This window comes from Geotrypetes seraphini, chromosome 7, assembly GCF_902459505.1.
Source record: "Geotrypetes seraphini chromosome 7, aGeoSer1.1, whole genome shotgun sequence".
In the NCBI taxonomy this organism is placed as follows: Eukaryota; Metazoa; Chordata; class Amphibia; order Gymnophiona; family Dermophiidae; genus Geotrypetes; species Geotrypetes seraphini.
This window is the reverse complement of record NC_047090.1, coordinates 19,118,883-19,138,956: the sequence shown is the minus strand read 5'-3', so window position 1 is coordinate 19,138,956 and position 20,074 is coordinate 19,118,883. Positions and strand designations below refer to the sequence as shown.

General features: G+C 41.7%; 1 protein-coding gene across 2 annotated transcripts in view; it reads left to right on the top strand.

Annotated features, from left to right (window-relative positions):
* Window positions 1–20,074, top strand: part of IQSEC3 (IQ motif and Sec7 domain ArfGEF 3) — a 225,807-nt gene that overhangs the window by 140,566 nt on the left and 65,167 nt on the right. For both annotated transcript variants that reach the window (XM_033953076.1, XM_033953075.1), the window contains exons 6-7: window positions 2,027–2,149; window positions 10,419–10,585. In XM_033953076.1, coding sequence (XP_033808967.1) covers window positions 2,027–2,149; window positions 10,419–10,585 — 290 coding nt within the window. The remainder of the gene's footprint in view (window positions 1–2,026; window positions 2,150–10,418; window positions 10,586–20,074) is intronic.

The window sequence follows — 20,074 nt, the reverse complement described above, 5'->3', positions numbered from 1 at the left end:
GTTTTACAGAAAAAAGGTATAGAATCACATATGTTCAAAATTATGTTTCATAGAAAAAAGTTTTATTGCCTATCAAAAGGGGCGGGGGTAATTTTATAAGGATCCACCTAGTTTTAGGCCATGTAGTCTTTATCTGCCATCATTAATGGATGCCATGATTAGATGGTGCAACTCTGCTGGAGGGCATGATGAAGAACATAAGAGTTACCATATTGGGACATACCCAAGGTCCATCAAGCTCAGTATTCTGTTAAGAGTAAAATAGATTTTATGCTGCATCCATAGAAATAAGCAGTGGATTTCCCCAAATCTATCTTAATAATGGCTTATGGACTTTTCTTTTAGAAAATTATCCAAACCTTTTTAAAACCCTGCTAAGATAACTGCTTTTACCACATTCTCTGGCAACAAATTCCAGAGTTTAATTATACTTTGAATGAAGAAATATTTCCTCTGGTTTGATTTGTTTGAACAATGCATTGGAAGAATGGACAGGTCCGCATATAAATTACAGAAGTCTATCATTATGTGTTTTCATGCTAACATCCTGGTGTGGGCATTTATAGGGCTGATATAAGTGATCATGCCTTAAATGTAAGTGCATTCTTAACCACATGCATTAGTATTCTATAAAGAAAACTATGGGGCTCATAATAAAAAAACATAAATGTCTAAAAAGTGGCCTAAACGGGTACTTGGACGATCAAAAAGCCTGATTATCCAAGTACCCATAACCAAAGCTGGTTTTAGACATATCTAAAATCAGCTTAGGCCTCTCCCCTGCCTCTAAACGCATAGAGTGAAAAGAGGCATTTTTAGAGGAGGGGAAAGGGCGGGAGGTGGGCCGACCTAGACATAGCCGTACAGCAGGTATAACCAAAACCGTAGGCAGGTTGCCTAGTCGGCACTTATACGTTTTGACTTAGACCAAGTCAAAACAGATATAAGTGCTGAAAAAGGGGCTGCTGCCAAGGCGCGCCCCCCACCCCCACTAAGATAAGGGCAGGAGGGATCCCAGGCCCTCCTGCCCTCAGTGCACCCCTCTCCCACGATCACCTCCCTGAACCCCCGATCGGCCCCCCACCTGCCGACCCTGGGACCCCCCCTCAACACCCCCCAACACCCCCCCTTACCTGGAAAAAAGTTAGCCGGACGGACGGGTCCCAAGCTGGGTCCATCCGGCAGGCCCGCCATCCGTCGAATGGCAGGTTTTAGGGCCAGGCGCCTCAAAGTTTAAGTTTCAAGTTTAATATATCTCTTGATTGATCGCTTAGTCAGATTTCAAAGCGATGAACAATTTAAAATACATTCATTAGCAATTACAAAATAAACAATACAATACAAACTTTGAATAGTAACATTAGGTTAAAAACTAGGACATCATTTAAAAAAACATAGGGAGGGAAGGGATAACGAAATACAACTAGGAAAAGTAAAGCAATACAAAGGAAAAGTATAATAGGAAGACAAATTAAAACATAGTTTAATAATATGTAATCTGTGGCCTAGGGGTTACTAAAAGCATCTTTAAAAAGAAAGGTTTTTAAATTACTTTTAAATTTTCCGAGGTCCTGCTCCATACGTAAATATGGCCTGAGATGCCTGGGCCACCACTGGAATTGGCCCAGTAGCCTTAGGCCCCTCCTGTGGGTGGGGCCTTAAGCACATGGGCCCAACCCAGCCTCCTTTTGGATGTTTTTTTTATTTAAATAATGGACATTTTCCCTGCTTCTACTTTCAACATTTAGGGCCTTAGGCCAAAAGGGGACTTAGCCATTTTTTTATTATGCCCCTCAATGTGCCTATTTTTCATTATAGAATAGGCTTAAAATTGGCACCATAACTAATGCCTATGGTGAGTGCCTTCATATGTATTGCTTTTTCAAGTAGATATTAAAGCTACTGTGTTATCCATTGTCTTGCTTATAGTTTTCAGAGGATAACTTTTTATATTTCTTATCCATATTATGTGGAATTAGAAACACAGTGCTGTTATGATTCTAATATCCTGGGGGTTTTTTTCCAGTTGTGTAGTAGATGAAATGGACTTCTCAAACATGGAATTGGATGAAGCCTTGAGGAAATTTCAGGCTCACATTCGTGTGCAGGGTGAGGCCCAGAAGGTGGAACGACTGATTGAAGCATTCAGGTACTGTAAGAATTTGTTTTGAGTATGTCCACCTGGGGTGGGAGGAGGGTAGGAGGATATTTTTAATCTGAATAGGGTAAGGTTATTGGGAGAGTCTATATTTCTGTGTTTTATTGAACAATCATTGGGTGGGAGGGGGGGGATGAAAATGGTTGGTTATGCATATTTGTAAGACATGCTTGTCAAAGAGAGATCAAGTATGATGCGCTAAGGATGTGTATTAATTTTGAAACAAATGATAAATCACAACAAATGAGACATTCACAGTTTGATTCTTTCAAATGAACTGGATGGCCATATGATCCAAAAGACATCCACTTCGGTTTCAGATCCATCATAGTCTATGAAACCAGGAAAACAGTCATAGCAGAGCCATCTTGGAGAGGGACAGCAAAAATACACGAGTCACTTCATGAATCATGTTGAAGCTTTTTGATAAAAAAAAACCAATCAAGTCTATCCTTGCTTCATATTTCATGGCTGATGATGTCAGCAGGAAACATAAACAGAAAGCAACACCATATTCTTTTCATTTCTTTCCTAGGTGTCAGAGAAATAGGGTTGCAGACTAGAAGAGTTTAAAAAAAGTGAATTCAGCCAGTCTCCAGGTTAAAAACGAGTTCTGTTTTTTTAACTGTTCTTAAATTGAATTTGTATGTAACTCGGATCCTGTACTGTACACAGTCTATAAAAACATTAAATAAACAGTCCTCAAAACAAAGTTCTGTCATTTAAATACTTACTTTTGTTCTTCATCCATCCCACTGTTACCTCTCCAATACCACATCCAACATTTCTTCCTATCATCTCTCTTCCCCATGCATCTGTACCTCACGCCTCTCCAACTACCATGTCCATTATTTTTCTTCCTCCCTATGCCCAACAATTCACCTCGTTCTTCATTTGCAATGTCTCTTTCCCTTTCACTCAAACACCCATGCCCAACAATTTTCCCTTTCTGTTCCCTCCCTCCTTAGCATCTCTTTCCCTCACTCCCTCCATTATTCTATCCTATCTCCCAAGTTCATACTCCCCCTCCTTTCTTCCTTCCTTCCATCCTTTGTCTGAAGTTTGTGCTTCCTCCCTTCCTTCTGTATCCCAACGTGACCCTGCTTCTCTCTTCCTGTGCCAATGTGCCCCTATATCCTCCCTTCCTGTCGAAATGCAACCCTCTTCCTCCTTTCCATGTCCCAACACATCCCTCGTCTTCTTCCTCTCCATTCTGCATCCTAAATTTGTGCCTCTCATGGGTGTTTACCTCCTCTGACAAGCTCCTTCCTCCCATCGCAGTTCTCTTTGCAAAGCCGCAGTTTCTGCATGCAGCTGACCCAGCAGCCTGACCCTTCATGCTTCCCATGGGTGTTTACCTTCTCTGGCTGGCTCTCTCCTCCCCACAGCACTTCTCTTCGGGAAGCCGCAACCGCTGGTTCCAGTATGAGGCTTGTGGCTGACCCAGAAGCATTCAGAGGCCAGAGGAAGTAAACACCTATGGGAGGCATGAAAGGTCAGGCTGCCAGGTCTGCCGTGAGCCGCAGCTTTGCAAAGAGAATTGCGATGGGAGAAGGAAGCTGGCCAGAGGAGGTAAATACCTGTGGGAGGCACAAATTTGGGATGCAGAATGGAGGGAAAGATGAAGAGGGCCGTGAAGATGAAGAGTGGGCAGACTTGATGGGCTGTGGCCCTTTTCTGCCGTCATCTTTCTATGTTTCTATGTTTCTATGTGTTGGGACACGGAAGGAAGGAGGAGGGTCATGTTTGGACAGGAAGGGAGGAAGAAGGGGTGCGTTGACTCAGAAAGGGAGAGGCAGGACCCCGGTTCATAAGTACGAGTTTGACATAAGTTGGACGTTCTTAACTCAGGGACTGCCTGTATTGAAAATTGTCATTAGCCTTAGACAGAAATAAAGTAAATAATAGCATACAGGCTCAAGCACAGGAAGAAAGTGATGGGGTTGCATGATTCAGTCTGTGGATTAGAAAAACCTGAAGTTGTGTTTGCTGCAACGTCAGACTGTGCAGTAGAAGAGTGACTTCAGGGTTATAGCTGCCAGTGAGTGAAACCAACAAAAAGCCTAGAGTCTGGCAGCGCTATAAAAATAGTAAGTAGTAGTAATAAGGGTCATTAAGTTACCCCTCCTGAGATGCATTCAGAAGCATGACAATCTGTCATCTCTCACTTCATTCCCCTATTCCCCTGCCCAAGATTCCGCATCTTTTTGTTCTCTGAACATCTCCTCCCCCAATCTACCTTCAAATTTATCTTTACTGCTAGAGTTTGCCAGCAGCAGCCCTTCAATCTACTCTCTGACAAGCTACGAGTCATCATAGACAATACACTAAAATATTCTGTCCAATGTGTGGCGGCAGCCAGAAAAGCAAACAGGATGTTAGGAATTACTAGGAAAGAGATGGTAAATATGACCAAGGATATTAAAATGCCTCTGATTTGCTTCATGGTTTCAACCTCACGACTATAGCATTCAATTCTGGTCACCATATCTCAAAAAAGATATTGCAAAATTAGAAAAAGTTCAAAGAAGAGTGACCAAAATGTTGAAAGGGATGGAACTCCTCTCATATTAGGAAAGGCTAAAGATGTTAGGGATCTTAATCTCAGAAAAAGAAATGACTGAGGGGAGATATGATTGAGGTCTACAAAATCCTGAGTGGTGTAGATCAGGTAAAAGTGAATTGAATTTAACTCTTTCAGAATTCACAAAGACTAGAAGATAGTTAATGAAATACCTATAAATAAAAAGGCGGAAATATGTTTTTCACTCAAAAGATATGTCTAAGTCCGATTCAGATGTATGGCGCTAGATGTCTAGAATATTATTTTTCCAAAAATCATCTATCTGGATGTCCAGCCCTTTGATCGTCCAGACCACCAGTACATCTATCTTTATACCAAATTTCAACCAAGAATTTGTCCAAGTCCCAAATACTCAGAACAAGACATAGTAACATAGTAACATAGTAGATGACAGCAGATAAAGACCCGAATGGTCCATCCAGTCTGCCCAATCTGATTCAATTTAAATTTTTTCTTCTTAGATATTTCTGTGCAAGAATCCAAAGCTTTACCCGGTACTGTGCTTGGGTTCCAACTGCCGAAATCTCTGTTAAGACTTACTCCAGCCCATCTACACCCTCCCAGCCATTGAAGCCCTCCCCAGCCCATCCTCCACCAAACGGCCATACACAGACACAAACCGTGCAAGTCTGCCCAGTACTGGCCTTAGTTCAATATTTAATCTTATTTTCTGATTCTAAATCTTCTGTGTTCATCCCACGCTTCTTTGAACTCAGTCACAGTTTTCCTTTCTCTGGAAAAGATTTTGTTCTACGTTAATACCCTTCAAATATTTGAACGTCTGAATCATATCTCCCCTGTCTCTCCTTTCCTCTAGGGTATACATATTCAGGGCTTCCAGTCTCTCCTCATACGTCTTCTGGCGCAAGCCTCCTATCATTTTCATCGCTCTCCTCTGGACCGCCTCAAGTCTTCTTACGTCCTTCGCCAGATACGGTTTCCAAAATTGAACACAATACTCCAAGTGGGGCCTTACCAATGACCTGTACAGGGGCATCAACACCTTCTTCCTTCTACTGACTACGCCTCTCTTTATACAGCCCAGCATCCTTCTGGCAGCAGCCACTGCCTTGTCACACTGTTTTTTCACCTTTAGATCTTCGAACACTATCACCCCAAGGTCCCTCTCCCCGTCCGTGCAAATCAGCTTCTCTCCTCCCAGCATATACGGTTCCTTCCGATTATTAATCCACAAATGCATTACTCTGCATTTCTTTGCATTGAATTTTAGTTGCCAGGCATTAGACCATTCCTCTAACTTTTGCAGATCCTTTTTCATATTTTCCACTCCCTCTTCGGTGTCTACTCTGTTACAAATCTTGGTATCATCTACAAAAAGGCATACTTTTCCTTATAACCCTTCAGCAATGTCACTCACAAACATATTGAACAGGATTGGCCCCAGCACCGAACCCTGAGGGACTCCACTAGTCACCTTTCCTTCCTTCGAGCGACTTCCATTAACCAACACCCTCTGGCGTCTGTCCGACAGCCAGTTTCTGACCCAGTTCACCACTTTGGGTCCTAACTTCAGCCCTTCAAGTTTGTTCAACAGCCTCCTATGAGGAACTGTATCAAAGAACTATGAGGAACTGTATCAAAGACCTCCTGTGAGGAACTGTATCAAAGACCATTTGAAAGTGAAAGGCGCCAGCATTTTGATGGACTAGCCACCAATACATGGCAACAGAGCAGTGGGGCACCTTACAGGGAATTGTTGTGACTTCACAAAAAAGGTACCACAAACATCTCACCAGATCTCCCTCATAGGTTATGATGAGCCCCCCAAAACACACTATACCCACGTGTCTGCAACCCCAATAGTCCTTATGGCTGCAGGTGGCCTCTATATGGCAGTAGAGTAGGGTTTGGGTTTTTTTTGGTGAGCTCACATTTTACACCATGAATGTAATGATTAGAGTGGCTTATGGGCCAGGGTCCTCCTCTCTATGGTCCACCCCCCAGGCTACTTAAGACACCTGTTAGGCTTTCCTATAGCAGGTGCTGATGTACAGGTATGTACTTTTTTATTCTGATATTTGTGATAGTGTGAGGGGGTCAGTGATCACTGGGAGAGTGTGTGGGGGGTCTCTATGTTATCTCTGCAATGGTTATCTGGTCACTTTGCATGCCTTTTTGCCACTTATACCTGCTTTTACATCGTTTAAGTCACAACGTATAAGTTTCGTCCAGGAAGTCTCATGAAACATTCAGTTATCTCTGCAGGTTAACTAAAGTCTAGGTTGGCCCATATCCTGCCCAAATACTGCCCTAACTACTCCTCCAGATACACCCCTTTTGGTTCTGGGTGCTTAGCAGCATTCAGAAGCATAAAAAGTACCTGGATACGTCCAGAAATTCTGTTTGATTATCGGTACTTGGATGACCTCTCTTTTAGGTCATCCAAGTGCCAACTTGGGCAGGTTTTTAGACATGTTTAAGTTTTGATTATGAGCCCCTTAAGCTCTGGAACTCATTGTCAGAGGATGTAGTAACAGCAATTAATGTAGCTGAGTTTAAAAAAGGGTTGGACAAGTTCCTGGAGGAAAAGTCTACAATCTGGGCTAGATGGACCATTGGTCTGACCCAGGGTTACCGTATTTTTCAAGTTAAAAAAGAAGACTTGTAGCCCTGCCCCCAACTTCACCCTGTCCTGCCCCCCAGATCCACCCAATTCAAGCTGAGGATGCCTTTGCGATATAGACAAAAGAATTATTCTAGGATTAAGGCTAAATATTCCTGTATTCTAATTTTTCTCCATTTGCTGGATTCAATTCTTATTTTTTTTCCTTTTCTTTCTCTTTACCTCTTATCCCACCCTGATAACATAACATAGTAGATGACGGCAGATAAAGACCTGAATGGTCCATCCAGTCTGCCCAACCTGATTCAATTTAAATTTTTTCTTCTTAGATATTTCTGGGCAAGAATCCAAAACTCTACATAGTACTGTGCTTGGGTTCCAACTGCCGAAATCTCCGTCAAAACCTACTCCAGCCCATCTACACCCTCCCAGCCATTGAAGCCCTTTCCAGCCAATCCTCCCCCAAATGGCCATATACAGACACAGACCATGCAAGTCTGCCCAGTACTGGCCTTAGTTCAATATTTAATATTATTTTCCGATTCTAGATCCTCTGTTTTCATCCCACGCTTCTTTGAACTCAGTCACCTTTTCCTCTCCACCACCTCTCTCGGGAGCGCATTCCAGGCATCCACCACCCTCTCTGTAAAGTAGAATTTCCTAACATTGCTCTTGAATCTACCACCCCTCAACCTCAAATTATGTCCTCTGGTTTTACCATTCTCATTCTCTCTACCTTGGAGAAGGTGAACAACCTGTCTTTATCTACTTTATCTTGAATGTTTCGATCATGTCCCCTCTCAGTCTCCTATTTTCAAAGGAGAAGAGGCCCAGTTTCTCTGTATGCAACTCCTCCAGCTATAGTCCCTTTCAGTTCCTTGATGACCCTTGGATGGATGCCATCCAGTCCTGGGGATTTATCGCTCTTAAGCCTATCAATCTGCCTGCATACCTCTTCTAAACTAACCATCAACCCTGTCAGTTTCCCGTCTTTGTTTCCAATATATAGCCTGATGGGTTCCGGTATGCTGTGTATATCTTCTTCGGTAAATACAGATGCAAAAAATGTGTTCAGGTTGTCTGTGATTTCTTTGTCCTCCTTTAGCACTCCCTTTATTCCAAGGTCATCCAACGATACCACCGCTTCCTTTGCGGGTTGTTTCCCCTTAATATATTGAAAGAACAGCCTGAAGTTTTTTTGCCTCCTTGGCTATTTTTAACTTGTAGTCTCTTTTGGCCTCTTTTACCACCTTATAGCACCTGCATTGAAGTTGTTTATGCTTATTCCAGTTTTCATCCATTTTTGACCCTTTCCATTCCTTAAAGTTTTCTTGTCTCTGATCGCTTCCTTCACCTCTACAGTGAGCCTCTTGGATCCTTTGTTGATACACGGTATATATAGATTTTGTGCCTCGGTAACTGTGTCCTTAAAAAAGGACCAAGCTTGCTCTAGCATTTTTACAGTGCTTATCCTCTTCTCAATCTTTTTCCCCACCATGAGTCTCATCCTTTCGTAATTCCCGTGGCCGTTGTTCTGGACCAATGTTTCTCCCCTGCGTCCAGATCGAAGCGGATCATATTGTGATCACTGCTTCCCAGCGTCCTTTCTAACATAGTAACATAGTAGATGACAGCAGATAAAGACCCGAATGGTCCATCCAGTCTGCCCAACCTGATTCAATTTAAATTTTTTTAATTTTTTCTTCTTAGCTATTTCTGGGCAAGAATCCAAAGCTCTATCTGGTACTGTGCTAGGATTCCAACTGCCAAAATCTCCGTTAAAACCTACTCTAGCCTATCTAAACCCTCCCAGCCATCGAAGCCCTCTCCAGCCTATCCTCCCCCATATGGCCATATGCAGACACAGACCAGGCTAATATGCCCAGTACTGGCCTTAGTTCAATATTTAATATTATTTTCTGATTCTAGATCCTCTGTGTTCATCCCACGCTTCTTTGAACTCAGTCACCATTTCCTCTCCACCACCTCTCTCAGGAGCGCATTCCAGGCATCCACCACCCTCTCTGTAAAGTAGAATTTCCTAACATTGCTCTTGAATCTACCACCCCTCAACCTCAAATTATGTCGTCTGGTTTTACCATTTTCCTTTCTCTGGAAAAGATTTTGTTCTATGTTAATACCCTTCAAGTATTTGAATGTCTGAATCATATCTCCCTTGTCCTTCTGTTCTTATAGGGCAGTGGTTCCCAAACCTGTCCTGGGGGACCCCCAGCCAGTCAGGTTTTCAAGATATCCCTAATGAATATGCATGAGAGAGATTTGCATATAATGGAAGTGACAGGTATGCAAATCTCTCTCATGCATATTCATTAGGGATATCTTGAAAACCTGACTGGCTGGGGGTCCCCCAGGACAGGTTTGGGAACCACTGCTCTAGGGTATACATATTCAGGACTTCCTGACTCCTCTCTCTCTCTACAACAATTTTCCTTTCTTCCTATCCTAGTGTGCGCCATCTTTTCCTCTCACATACACACTCATCCCCAACAATTCTCCCTTTCTATTCCCTCCCTTGTGTCCCAAGTTCATGCCTCCTCCCTTCCTTCTGTGCCCTGAGTTTGTGTTCTCCTCCCTGCCTTCCAACCTTTGTCCCAAATTCATGTCCCTCCCATGTCCCAATGTGCTCCTCCCCCTTCTTTTCTCCTTTACTTGTTCAGAGCTGTCCAGCCTCTGCCGAAGCTGGGTCAGTGTCCCTGCAAGCACGTGTCCATCTTCCTTCCGGCTTGGCTGCTCCTTATCTTCAGTATCAGCTGCACTTGTTTGCCGAGACAGCACGCAGCAGGTCTTGTGTGCTGCATGCTGCTGACCCGGTTCTGGTTCCAGGTCAGTTACGTGCAGCGTGAAAGAGCCACTGTGTGCTGTCCTGGCAAACAAGTTCAGATGGCACTGAAGATAAGGAGCAGCCAAGCTGAAAGGAAGATACACGCGCATGCAGGGGACACTAATTCTTCACAGACCAACAGGAAATGTTTGCAGACTGGCGGTTGAAGAACACCGGTATAGAAGATTCAGGGCAGGGCAGCATTCTATAGTAACAGTTCCAATTGTTTTTAAATTTCACCATTCTTCAGCCAGCGGTACTGCATGTGTAACCCAGAAGTGGTCCAGCAATTCCATAATCCCGACACCATCTTCATTTTGGCGTTTGCTGTCATCCTGCTCAATACAGACATGTACAGCCCTAACATCAAACCTGACCGGAAGATGATGCTGGAAGATTTCATCCGGAACCTAAGAGGTTAGTAGGATGTCTTCACATTTCTGATGTATCCTTTGTTTAAAGCTGGGATATTTATTTTTAAGATGCATATTTCTTGTCTTGAAGGAAGTGAAAGCTTTAATACCACAAGAACCTCTAGAACACACCAACCATATAGTAATTCCCCAAAAAGATATACTATTCAATGTAGACTATGGATAGATGGATTATGTCACTGACATATGGCAACAGAGACAGTGAGGAATCCATCCTGTAATCTTTCTTGGAGTGGTTTGCCATTGCTTTCTCCTGCATAATATGTGGCTCCACTCAGGCAGGCATGTGGGACCAGGCAAATGTGCCTGCCTTGTTCGCCGCTCTGCCTCTCCCTGCTGCAGCTGTCTGGCGAAGGAAGTACTGGGATTAAAAACAGGTACAGGAGGGGGAAGCTCACTGCTGGGGGGGCTCACTGCCACAGCTGTCCAACGAAGGAAGTGCCGGGATTAAACGCAGGCACAGGGGGGAGGGGGGGCGGAAGAGGACAGGCTGAAAGGCAGTGAGGGGAACATAGGTGGGAGGAAGGGACAATTGTTGGGCCTGAGGTGGGGGGAGAAGATGACAAAGGCAGTGAGGGGAACATAGGAGGGAGGGAAGAAGGGACATTTATTGGGCCTGAGGATGAAAGGAAGGAAGGAAAGAAAGAAGGAAGGAAATAAAGAAAAAATCACCAGACAACAAAGGTAGGAAAAATGATTTTATTTGCAATTTAGTAATCAAAATGTGTCAGTTTGGATAATTTATATCTGATGTCTATATTTTGCCCTATATTTGTCTATTTTCCTATAGTTGTTACTGAGGTGACATTGCATATTTTAAAAAGTCATCTGCTTTGACATCTGTGCCCTTTCCCTGCCCACCCTGTGCCCTGTCTCAGCCTACCACTAGACCACCAGAGGAGGGACAGGGTGCAGAGCCTGGCAGGGATGGGGGACAGGGTGCAGAGCCTGGCAATGAGTGTGTGGTTGGGTGCAGAGCCTGGCAGGGAGAATTTGGTTCAGAATGTTTTTTTTCTTGTTTTCTTCCTCTAAATTTAGGTTGCATCTTATGGTCAGGTGCGTCTTAAGGAGGAAAAAATACAGTAGTCCTTGAACAGAGCACATTCATTTACTGCTGTAGGGCTCTTTTTACTAAACTGTGCTAGAGGTTTTTAGCATGGACTGGCAAGGTAAATGCTCCAATGCGCAAAGAATTCTAACTTCATATATTATTTTTATTAAATAAAATAGTAAAACAATTATGTACAATAGATGAATGTAAAAGTAATCATGTATAACAGATAAATATAAAAAGTAAACATATCTTAGAATAATTAAGTGAACTCAACTGTGTTTCAGATACAATTATAATAGAAGAAAAACTACATAACTAACAAAAAAACCCACCCACTCCCCTTCCCAGGACTGCATAGAGAACAATTAAGGTCTACCTAATAAAACACGACTTCGAACAATGGGGGGGGGGGGGGTAATTGTATTTAAAAATGGTTGCCAAGTCACTAGTAACATTCTACCCTGTTTCATATCCCTATCAGAAACAGACATAACCTCCATGAACACAAGATGTAACACACGAGCTCTTCAGTGACCATAAGTCGGACCTGTAGATCTTATCCATAAGTAGAGAATAGCTTTTAATCCCATAAGAATCACTCTTTTCAAAAAACCTTTATAACTTTAGGTATCGGGTGTTGAATATCAAAAATCCCAAATAGGCTATAGCTATTACAATGCCATTATACCTGCCACATACTACTGACTTTGGAAAAAACCTCTGACCAAAAACTGTGAATCAAAGGGCATTCCCAAAACATATGAGATAATGTTGCTTTGAATTCTTATGAGCATCAGAGCATTTACCTCGCTGGCCCATGCTAAAAAATCTCTAACACCGTTTAGTAAAACCCAGCCTTAATTGTGTCCAGTCTTTAGGCTTTATCCTCATAATTTTAAGCAAAATATCTTTTCAAAAACGGTATACGAGGTCTGACAAGTTTGAGAACTTGCCTCCATGTGCTTATGTTGGCAGTACTGTACAAACAACTCAATAAGGTTTCATAACCTTGGTATATCAGTGTCTCACAGCTGAGTTCATGTCGAAGTGTGGTGGTGTCTTGCTGAGTGGCGTTCATTATTGTTGTTGCATGTTTTTGTGTGCCGTTGCAAGAATGTCAGAGCTTGAATTAGAACAACGAAGAAACATTAAATTTCTTGTTAAACTTGGCAAGAGTGGAAATAAAATCAGAAACATGTTTATGGGGATAATGCCATAAAGAAAACAGCAGTGTACAAATGGATTAAAAGTTTTTCTGAAGCTAGAGAAAGCGTCACTGAAGAAGAAAGGTCAAAGTTGTCAGTAACAAGCAGAACTGATGAAACATTCCAAAAATTAATCAAATTGTGTGTCAAAATTAGCTGACTGTGAGAAGCATAGCAGACCAAGTAAACATCATTTGAGAAACAGGAAAATCTTAACTGAAAATCTTGGTGTCTTCCCAGATGTGACTAAAGTGATGCAAGAAAGTCATAGGTTTTTGTTTTAAACCTTAAACAGGAAGTTTTGGATCCGGGGGTCTTATTTAAAGTTGTTTTATCCATGTAAATGCTTGATACGTTTGGGTGGCTTGAATTATGGCTTTTTTAAAATTCCTGAAAAGTTGAAATCTTTTATTGATCTCAAGAAAGTTTTTTGAAGCGAAGTGTAAAATGGTCAAGTAAGAGATATATCACTGGAATTGTGTGGATGCACTTAATTTAATTTAAATTTTATTTTATTTCTTGTATACCGCTATACCGTGAGGTTCTAAGCGGTTTACAGTAAAGATGCATTAAAGATACAATAAAATAAAAATAAATAAAGATAGGTATTTGGAAGTTCTCTAACTGTCCCGAAGGCTCACAATCTAGCTAAAATTATGCTTTATTTCTCTTTGTTCTTCTTCACTTCATACTCCTTTTATTGTGAGCTCACTCCCCTCTTATTGTGGACTATTTAGGAGATAAAAATTTCTTGGTTTTTCTATTTTTCTTTTTCCTCTGGAAAATTAATACTTTCCATGTTGCTGTAACAAGTGCAAGTGAAAATTACAAAGTCATGGAATAGGAGGGGACATACTAAGATGGATAGGAAAAAGGCTGGAAGACAGAAGATAGAGGGTGAGCGTAAATGGGAAGTTCTCGGACTGGGAGAAAGTAACTAGCGGAGTGCCTCAGGGTTTGGTTCTTGGGCCCATCTTATTCAATATTTTCATAAATGACCTGGAAGAAGAAACGACCAGTGAAATCATCAAGTTTGCTGATGACACAAAGCTGTGTCGGGCAATCAGGTCACAGATGGACAGTGAGGAACTCCAGAGAGATTTGAGACAACTAGAGAAATGGGCAGAGAAGTGGCAAATGAAGTTTAATGTAGAAAAATGCAAAGTGATGCACCTGGGCAGGAAAAACAAGGAGCACCAGTATACTTTGTTTGATATAACTTTGGGCAAAAGCGAACAAGAAAAGGACCTGGGGATAATGATAGATAGGACCCTGAAGTCGTCGGCTCAATGTACAGCGGCGGCAAAAAAAGCAAACAGGATGTTGGGCATGATAAAGAAGGGTATCACAAGTAGATCAGAGGATGTCATAATGCTGCTTTACGGAGCGATAGTAAGACCACACTTGGAATACTGTATCCAACATTGGTCTCCCTACCTAAAGAAGGATATAATACTACTGGAGAGGGTGCAGAGGCGAGCGACGAAGCTTGTAAAAGGTATGGAGAACTTGAGCTACAAAGATCGCCTCAGAAAACTAGGATTATTCACCCTCGAGAAGAGGAGACTGTGAGGGGATCTGATAGAGACTTTTAAAATACTGAAAGAATTCGACAAAAGAGAGCAGGAAACAAAACTTTATTCACATTGTCAAAGGTGACTTGGACAAGAGGTCATGAACTGAAGCTGTGGGGGAACAGGGCCGGGACAAATGTCAGAAAGTTCTGCTTCACACAGCGAGTAGTGAACGCCTGGAACGCTCTCCCGGAAGAAGTTGTGGAGAAAACCATCATTCAAGGATTTAAGGGCAAGTTGGATGCACATCTTCTTGAAAGACACATTGAGGGATACGAGTAACTAAGGTATTCGCCAGGGTAGGCATGGCTGGGCCTCCGCGTGTGCGGATCGCCGGACTAGATGGACCCAAGGTCTGATCCAGTGCAGGCATTTCTTATGTTCTTATGTTTGTTCTTATGAATACAGTAAATAAATCATTTTAAAAACTGAAAATCTTAGCATGAGAAAGGTATATGCAAAAATGGTCTCGAAGGAGCTCACTGATGAACAAAAGCAAAGGAAAGTTGAAGTTTGCCAACACCTTTTGAGAGGCAAGATGATGTTTTGGGCTATTTTATCACTAGTGATGAAACATGAGTGTTCCAATAAGACCCTTAAACAAAGCGTCAAAGTGCACAGTGGAAGTCAGCCAATTCTCCACGACCAAAGAAGTTCTGCCAGTTCAAATCTAGAGTCAAAATGATGTTGCTAACCTTTATTGATATCAGAAGGATTGTTCATTATGAATTTGTTCCAACTGGGCAAACAGTTAACCAAGTTTACTATTTGGAAGTGCAGAAAAGGTTGCATGAAAACGATCTGATCTTTTTGCCAACAACTTGTGGCTCTTGCATCACAATAATGCACGATAATACACTGTCTATGAGGAAGTTTTTAGCCAGAAAACAGATAAATGTATTGGAACACCCTCCCTACTCACCTGATCTGGCCCCCAGACTTTTTTCTTTACCCAAAGATCAAGAAAATATTGAAAGGAAGACTTTCAGGACATCAAGGGTAATACGATGAAAGTTCTGATGGACATTTCAGAAAAAGAGTTCCAAAATTGCTTTGAAGGGTGGACTAGACACTGACGTCAGTGCATAGCTTCCCAAGAGGAGTACTTCGAAGGTGACCATAGTGATATTCAGCAATGAGATAAGTAGCACATTTTCTAGGACGAGTTTGTGAATTTGTCAGGCCTTGTATAAATATAACTTATCTGGCAATTACTGCTCCTTGTCAATAGGGTACATCACATTCAGTTCTACAGAAAAAATTGATGCAATCACATTTCCAGCAAAAGCAAGAACACCATTTTAAACAGAGCTTTTTCTTATAGAATCTGGCCCACTTGCTGCATTTATTGGGCATAACTCATTGCCCCTTTTATGAAGGTCTCACCACATTAAAGCCCTCTTTTACTAAGCCACAGTAGAGGTTTTTTACCAAGGCCCAGGGTGCTAAATGCTCTGCTGCTGCTCCAACACTCAAAGGAATTGAGCATCGGAGCATTTAACGCTCTGGGCCGTGGTAGAAACCTCTACTGTGGCTTAGTAAAACAGGGCTTTAATGTGGTGAGACCTTCATAAAAGGGGCAGTGAGTCATACCTTGGCTTAGTAAAAGGGGAAGGGGGAAAAAAGAAGAAAATATTTATAAAAATCATTATTATAATAGTATTTTTAAAAATTATTTTAATTATAAATCCAGTTATTTTTAAGGCACTGTCAGTCATCGGTGCCCACATGCGTGGGTTATGACAGATTTGTTAGAGGGCACTAGCAAACCTTCTTCTAATCAGATTGATCTGATCTGTTTTCTGTGCATCTGATCTCTGACACAGAATGAAATTATATTTGCTGACAGAAAACTGACCATTTGTCTAGTTTCTCTTTAATTCAATATCTTTATTGAAATTAAAGATTAGAACAACGCACAGAAGGTCTCGCCACATTAAAGCACCTGCAATTCAGTATCCCAAGCACTAGCCCACTGGCTACCCACAGCCAAACGTTGCATCTTCAAAGGTGCAGTACTTGCGGTTCAAGTCCTTACACAGCATGGCACTCAGCTTACACATCAGCCAAACTCCCACCTTATGTCCCAAACAGAACCCTCCACTCCCAAGATGAAACATGTCTTCAAATAACCCCAGTTGGAGTCTCCAACTAGAAAGTGCCAGACAAAGGTCATACTCTCACTTCTTACCAAAGTACTGGAATCATCTACTCTCCTAACATCAAATCCCTTAGTGGACTTTTGAGCTTTAGAAAATAGTATAAAGAAGGAGGGGGGGAGATAATAGATGATATTCTTACATGAAAATAACGTAATAAAGGGAGGGGGAAAGGTTCATATTTAAATAATAATTGATAAAATCATTACAATATATATATTGTATAACTTTATAAGAAAAATAATTACAATTATATGATATATAAAACCATAAGAAAAATAAGACAAGAAATGTTATATATAAAATATATTATAAAAATATCAAGTGTATTGTTAAGATAATTGTATGAAAATTTATGACACTTGTTGTTAAATGGAAAAAAAATTCAATAAAAAACTTAAATAAGGAATAGATATGATATTTAATATCTTCTATATTGTATTGTAATTTGTTTTCTTTTTCTTCATTTGTTTTAATACAATCTTACTGTACAAGATGTTTATGCTTGGGAATAATGTATAAAATTATAAATAAATAAATAAAAAAAAGACAAAACCTCATCTGATCCCAAAAAAAAAAAAAAAAAAAAAAAAGAAAAGCAATAAAAACCTATCTCATCGCCTGACTCCTCAGGACAAGCTAGCATTCAGAGTGTTACTCCTAAACCACTGTATTCTTAATAGATTTTCAACTGACACTCTCCCTGTGCATGCTTCAGGCTATAAGTGTCTGCTAATCCAGAACAATTGAACTAGACACATTTCACTTTCCCTATTGTCTTAGTCTTCTGTTCCTTGTGGTTAATTGTTATGTGACTTGTTTGTTACTACCGTCTTTCCCTGAAAATAAGACCTACCCCCAAAAAAAAGCCCTAACATGATTTTCGGGGTAAGCCCTAGTCGTAGGTAGCTGCGTTTCCCCCACCACCGCCTCCGCTGCGCAGCCAAACCCCCGCTGACCCTCCATCCTTCCCTCCCAACCGATCCCCGCCGACCGCGACCATAAATACCTTGCTGCAGAAGAGCGTCGGGCCAGCAGCACTCACAGGCTTCTTTGCAGCTTTCTCGCTGGGGCCGTCATCAGTACACAGACGGCCCCAATGAGAAGGCCTTGAAGCAGCCTGTGAGTGCTGCTGGCCCGACGCTCCTCTGCAGCAAGGTATTTATGGTCACAGTCGGCGGGGATCGGTTGGATGGAGGGTCATAGGTTGCGTGGCGGCAGGTGCTCAAGGGTTCTTCTGCATGAGGGGTGGGAGGGAAGGATGGAAGCTGGGCAAAGGGTTCTGCTGCACAGGGGGATGGGAAGGATGGAAGGATAGAAAGATGCTGCAGAGGGAAGGCACAAGGGGATGGGTAAGAGAGGAGGAAAGATGTTGCACAAGTGGGAGAAAGCAAAGAAGAATAATTAGGGTTAAGGAGAGGAAGGGAGAGATAATCATGTACATGAAAAAAATAAGCCCTACCTGAAAATAAGTGCCTTTTTTGGGCCCCAAATGAATATAAGACACTGTCTTATTTTTGGGGAAACACAGTATGTAACCTGTTCTGGGCTCCTTGGGGAGGACGGGATATAAATCGAATAAAATGAATACATAAATAAATAAAGAATGAACAGAGCAAAATCTATATATACCTATATATAATCTATATATACACAGTACTACTCGAAAGGGTTCAGAGAAGAGCGACTAAGATGGTTAAGGGACTGGAGGAGTTGTCGTACAGCGAAAGACTAAAGAAACTGGGCCTCTTCTCCCTCGAACCGAGGAGATTGAAAGGGGACATTATCGAAACATTCAAGGTACTGAAGGGAATAGACTTGGTAGATAAGGACAGATTGTTCATCCTCTCCAAGGTAGGGAGAACGAGAGGGCACTCTAAAATTGAAAGGGGATAGATTCCGTACGAACATAAGAAAGTTCTTTCTCATCCAGAGAGTGGTAGAAAACTGGAACGCTCTTCCGGAGTCTGTCATAGGGGAGAACACCCTCCAGGGATTCAAGACAAAGTTAGACAAGTTCCTGCTAAACCAGAACGTACGCAGGTAGGGCTAGTCTCAGTTAGAGCGCTGATCTTTGACAAGAGGGCCGCCGCGTGAGGACCACCGGTCTGACCCAGCAGCAGCAATTCTTATGTTCTTATGCCTTTGTATAATCATGGACAATACAGTGAAATCGTCTGCACAGTGGCCAAAAAAGCAAAAAGAATTCTAGAAATTATTAGGGAAAGGATAGAAAATAAAGCAAAGAATATTATAATGCTTCTGTGTCACTCCATGGTGTGACTTCATCTTGAGTATTGTATACAGTTCTGATTGTCATATTAAAAAATCAAACAAAAAAAAAATAAAAACACAGCTCAAAACATAGAGGTTCATTTTCAAAGCACTGGGATTCTGCTAGGTACTTGTGACCTGGATTGCCACTGTTGGAAGCATGTTTCTTGGTTACATGGACCATTGGTCTGATCCAATATATTCTTATGCTCTAACGAAACAACAAGACAACCAAAACAAAGAAAAGCCAACAGTGGCAATTAATCAGTTAAATAACCAGAAACCAAAATTGAGGAGTATCACTGAGGAAATAATATACCTACAAAATATGTAATTGATTTTTCTTTTTTGCTGCTGATGCTACAAATTGCCTATAGAGAATTCCACCCAAAAAGTATAATTTAGCAGTGAAATATCTTTACAGGAGCTGCTTTAGTCTAATTTTGAATTCTGGCTGTAAGTTCATGTGATAAAAATGGCTTTTAAAGGTAAAATTAAAGATTATTATTATTTTTTTTAATAATTAAAGCTTTTATTGAAAATATGCACACACCAGTAATGCAGAACATACAATATGCAAACAGACAATAGAGGCTCATACAATAGCTCATACAAAAGCTCTTGCAGAAGACATGCCCCCCATAACAAGAACAAGAGAACAAGCCAAAATCACATCAATCTACCAGTGGAGACATAGTTGCACAGAAACAGAATCATAGCAGAGCACCTCCCTCCCCCACCCGCCTCCCGTGACAGATCCCCAAGCCCACAATACCATATCATAGCATAGTGTAGCCCCCCCCCCCCCAGAAAGAAAACCCTCAATGACTTACCCATACCCAGAAGGCACCACCTCCCTAACAAAACAGCAAATATACAACATTGTCCTTCAATGACCACCTCCAATCCTTGGTAAAAAAAATGCTTTTTCATAAGAACATAAGCAATGCCTCTGCTGGGTCAGACCTGAGGTCCATCATGCCCAGCAGTCCGCTCACGCGGCGGCCCAACAGGTCCAGGACCTGTGCATAAATCCTCTATTTATACCCTTCTTTCCTCTTTTCCAGCAGGAAACTGTCCAATCCTTTCTTAAATCCCAGTACCGTACTCTGCCCTATTACATTCTCTGGAAGCGCATTCCAGGTGTCCACCACACGTTGGGTAAAGAAGAACTTCCTAGCATTTGTTTTGAATCTGTCCCCTTTC